Source organism: Acanthisitta chloris, unplaced genomic scaffold (genome assembly GCF_000695815.1).
Source record: "Acanthisitta chloris isolate BGI_N310 unplaced genomic scaffold, ASM69581v1 scaffold4169, whole genome shotgun sequence".
NCBI classification, from domain to species: domain Eukaryota; kingdom Metazoa; phylum Chordata; class Aves; order Passeriformes; family Acanthisittidae; genus Acanthisitta; species Acanthisitta chloris.
The window spans coordinates 8,322-12,744 of record NW_008690691.1 but is presented as its reverse complement, the minus strand read 5'-3'; the positions used below and the strand labels follow the sequence as shown (position 1 = coordinate 12,744).

At 48.2% G+C, this 4,423-nt stretch overlaps 1 protein-coding gene across 1 annotated transcript in view; it reads right to left on the bottom strand.

Annotated features, from left to right (window-relative positions):
* Nucleotides 1-4,423, bottom strand: part of LOC103809085 (histone-lysine N-methyltransferase ASH1L-like) — a gene marked incomplete at both ends in the record, with an annotated part of 25,701 nt that overhangs the window by 15,615 nt on the left and 5,663 nt on the right. Inside the window, 2 exons of the mRNA XM_009081899.1 lie at nucleotides 979-1,073; nucleotides 3,967-4,146. Coding sequence (XP_009080147.1) covers nucleotides 979-1,073; nucleotides 3,967-4,146 — 275 coding nt within the window. The remainder of the gene's footprint in view (nucleotides 1-978; nucleotides 1,074-3,966; nucleotides 4,147-4,423) is intronic.

The following is a 4,423-nucleotide window of genomic DNA, read 5'->3' as shown; positions in this document are numbered from 1 at the left end:
GGGGGAATGAGGGGGGAATACTGGGGGGGAAGTGGGATCCAGTGAGCTGAGCAGACAGGCCCAGCTCTGCTTTCTTTCCAGCTTTTCTCCGTGTTCCCAAGTGCCTTTGGTTCCTGCAGCAATGGTCTGTGGGTTCATATAAATTCACACACACACTCACCATGGAAAATAAAAATGGTAATGTTTTCCTTACAATTTACTCCTCAATTACTTCTCATTTTCAATGCCTTATTCATCCCTAGTAAGTTCCAGGAAGAGCTAGATCTGCCGGGAATTTGCTTTCACTGCGATGACCTCAGCAGGGCAAACAAAAGGCTCTTTCAGGTGCCCCTGGCACTGTGCCTGGAGCTGGGGAAGGTCCCTCCAGCCCTCCTGAGTGGGCACCAGCGCAGTCACCTGGCAGAGCCCCAGACCTGGTCACTGCTCTGGGGTTAAACCGTTCCCATATGGAGCACCAGGAGCAGCTCAGAGCCAGGGAAGGAGGTGGAGTGTGGCTGCAGCCCAAACAGGGTCAGAGACTGTGAGGAGGGAGAACGAATCCCAGGCTGCATCCATAGGAGTGTGGGCAGCAGGTGAAGACACCACTAAGTGCACAGGGACATGGGGAAATTTATTATTCCATACTCAGCTTTGGGGATTTACCAAACGGTCCTAATTGTCTCTGGCTATTCTACTGTAATGTTCCTTTGAGAAGGAAACTATTACTCTGCAGTTCAGCAAAGGATTATCACAGCAAAGCAGGTTTTAAACCAGACTGGTATTTTCTGGTACAGAAAAAAAACGGGGAACAAAGTTCAGGCACAAAACCTCAAGTCAAATTTTTGCCCTGGGAAACACAGAGAGAGAGATGAGTATGGCCTTTGGCAAAGCTCAGGTGTGAAAGCTACAGGTGATTTGACAATGGGATCCAGAAGAGAGAAGGGAGAGAGATGGAAAACTCTGCAGTGCAGAGTCACCCCAGACACACGAGGAACTCACCAACATGGATAGGGGCTGGGAACAGGCCGTGCTCGTGCTCCCCAGGGGTGTATTCCAACTTCTCCTTCTTCAGCTGGATGAGGCGACTCTTGGGGCTGGGGATGACAGGGACACAATAAAACCATCAGTGAGGAACCTGTCATTGGCAAAACACACATGTTCTGCTTTTCCAGAGGGGCTGGAACATCAGGCAAGAGAATAATGGTCACGAAAGTTGATTTCCAGGTTGCTGGTCAAACACACTGAACCACAAAAGGTCTTTTTATTCCATTTAGGCAACACCTAATGGGAGCAAATCGACTTGAAATGGGATAGGGAAGTAGTAAGTAAAGCTACACAAGTAGAAAATAACCAACAAATCATGTCTGGTGGGTTTACAGAGGAATTGGACGTGTGACACATGTACAGCTCAGCCCTGCTCCCCTCCAGTGCTGAGAGCGAACACTAAGGGGCTGCCCCTTGAGGGAATGGCAGGACAAGGAGAGAAATCAGAGTTTAAAAGCAATGAGACACTCCCTTTGCAGAAGGGAAAAGAGGAATGTGAAGCTGGAATGGCTGTATGGGTCAGGCAGGTGTCAGTCTGTGACTTGGCCTTTAGAAACATCTCCTTTTGGCCACTGACAAACTGGGAAATAAAAGCTGATGTGGTTATATTTAGTCCTGCAACACTGAGAAGAGACTTTGAAACATTAAATAGACCAAAGATTAAATGATATTGAAGCCTCCTGAAGTTTTTTAAAGGGCCTTGTTTTAATAACTGGTCACGTAACTGAAAGTTGACTCAATAAAAATGTGATGCTGTTGTTAACCAGAGAATGGAAAACGCAAGTTCAAAACTCATTCTGACGTCTCAACAACTGAAAATAATTAGGAAGACATTGCTAGGCCTGCAGGGAGAGGACCAGAGAGAACAGCCATGAGCTGAGACAGGGGAGACTCAGAGGAGATATCACTGGAGCAGGGAATGGCCCAGGGAGGTGCTGGAATCACATCCCTGGAGCTGTTTAAGAGGTGTCTAGATCTGTCACTGGAGGTTTTGGTGTAGAATTTAGGGGTTCCAGCAGTGACACGTTAAGGATTGGACTTGATGATCTCTGAGGTCTCCTCCAACCTTGAGGATTCTATGCATCAGAGAAAGAAAATGGTCCTTAAGGCAAAGTGAACACTGCAAACAGGGAGTACAACTCATGGGCAGGACTCGGGGGCTGTGGGAATGGGGCCAGGGACAACACTCCCTGTGACAGCACTAGAGGGTGCCCCACGACCAGTGAGCTGCATTTCCTTCTCCACTCCCATCAGGGTTTCAAAACTCCTGCAGCAGGAAGTTACATAAAGAAATGTGGTAACAACATGAACTTCTGCTCTTCGCTCGCACTGCCGTGTCTGACTGTGCAGCAGAACTGGGACAGCACATCAAAGCAGAACAAAATCCAATCCAAAACTGACTATTGTTCTAGGGATTTAGTTTGCTGAACCAATTTGGTACAGGAGTGACCCAGTGCCAGCAGGGCACTGGTGGGATGGTGGGATCAGCCCTCCAGGCTGCACCTTGCTGGAAGGACACCTACGCAGAGGTGGGCACAGTTCTGTCCTCGCCCAGTTCATGTCCATGCTCTGGTTCAGCACCAGTGCAGAGGCAGCTCAGAGCATGGAGGCAGCATTTCCTTCCTTGGCAGGGTCAAGTTCCTCAGTGTTCTCAAGCAGCACATCCCAAAAACCACTATCAGAGCAGGGAAGAGCTCAGCAAGTAGAGCAACAGGCAAAGGGAAGACAAATCTGTTAAGACACCTGCAGGTCCCTCAGGAGGGACAGCACTGACCTCTGTCTCTGGGACCAGTTACAGGACCCAAGGGAAGGAGCTGGAGCTGTGTCAGGGGAGGGCTGGGTTGGATGTTAGGACAAGGTTCTTCCCCCAGAGGTGTTTGGGCACTGAACAGCTCCTCAGGGCAGTGCTCACAGCCCCAAACCTGACAGAGCTCCAGGAGTGTTTGGCCAATGCTCTCAGGCACAGGGTGAGATTGTTGGGGTGTTCTGGGCAGGGTCAGGAGTTGGACTGATGATCCCTGTGATGTTCCAGCTCAGGATATTTCACACTGAAGAGGAGACTCTGAGCTCCTCTCCTAAGAAAACAGAAACTGTTCTATTTGAATGCTGCATGACTGTGACAGAGCAGCAAAGTTTTAGCACATCTTCCTCCAATCTATGAGAAACACGAGTGGCCTCACTTTGATCAGACCTAGATCTTTGTGTTTTCCTTAGGGCCATTCACTTCCTCCATCTCAGAGATGCTTCCATTCTACTGTGGCAAGAGAATCCACCAGGAGCAGCTGATAACCCACACTGGCAGTTTCCCAGTGGGCTCTGTATCATTTTGAAGTGGTCTAGGACACTGAGAAGAGGCCAAATTTCTCTCTTTTCAATCTGTCAGATCTTATTAGAAGAGAAGCACAAATTCCTGACTTCAACTCCTTTGTTCAGAGGCTGCAGAGATGTATGTGACTACAGAGGGAAGGGCAAGAGGAAGGTGTTGTAATGGACACCAGGCTGTGAGCCAAGCACGAAGAGTAAAGGAACACTGGATTTTTACCCTAAACATCTCACAGAAAATGGAGATCAACTGAGAAATGACCAGAGAACGTGTCTGAAATTCCTTCACACAGAACATGACCAGTTGTGACCGTTCAACCCATGCCAACAAACCTAACAGCCTCTCTCTGTGTGGTAGAACTCCAGCTCTCCCAGCACCCTGAGAACTGCTGAATGAAGCTCCTACCTTCTCCAGGCTCAGCAATCAGACACCTTTTCATAGACTGACTTCTGCCTGGGCTGACATTTTACCCCTTCCCTGGCTCAGATTCTGACAACTGTCACCCGTGTCATTTTTCACACGTTAAGTTGCTGCTTTGTTTCAGCTACTTTCTGGTTCTAGGTGAAAAGAGAGAGTTTCTCCTGGACTATTGAGAGCAGCTCTGCAGTGCTGTTACTTACTCTGTGGTTTTGTACACATCAGAGTAGAGTCCTGCCTTCTGGTACTTCTTCTTTGGGGGTCGAGGGGCTTTCTTCTCCCGCTGGGCCAGAGGAGGCAGAGGCTGCTCAGGGGGTTCAGGTTCAGGTGGTTTCCCAAGGGCATCCTGTGGACTGGGAGGTTCAGCTACTGTCTCAGAGAAACTGGAAGAAAAAGGCAAAATGATCTTCCCATAAAGATTTCCTCACCACAACCCATTACTCCTCTCAATAATCTGCTCAACAGGAAAAGTCCATTTTTCCTAGTTACTGGATGTCTCAGCTATTGAAAAAAAATGCAACTCCACCATCAGGATCAAGTGGTGGTCAGGCATAATCATCAAAAACGTATGACATTTATGTAGTGATATTATTTATTGCAAAAAGAATGTTGTTTATTCTGCTAATGTTTACCCCTTGGAGCCTCAGTTGAGTAACTCAG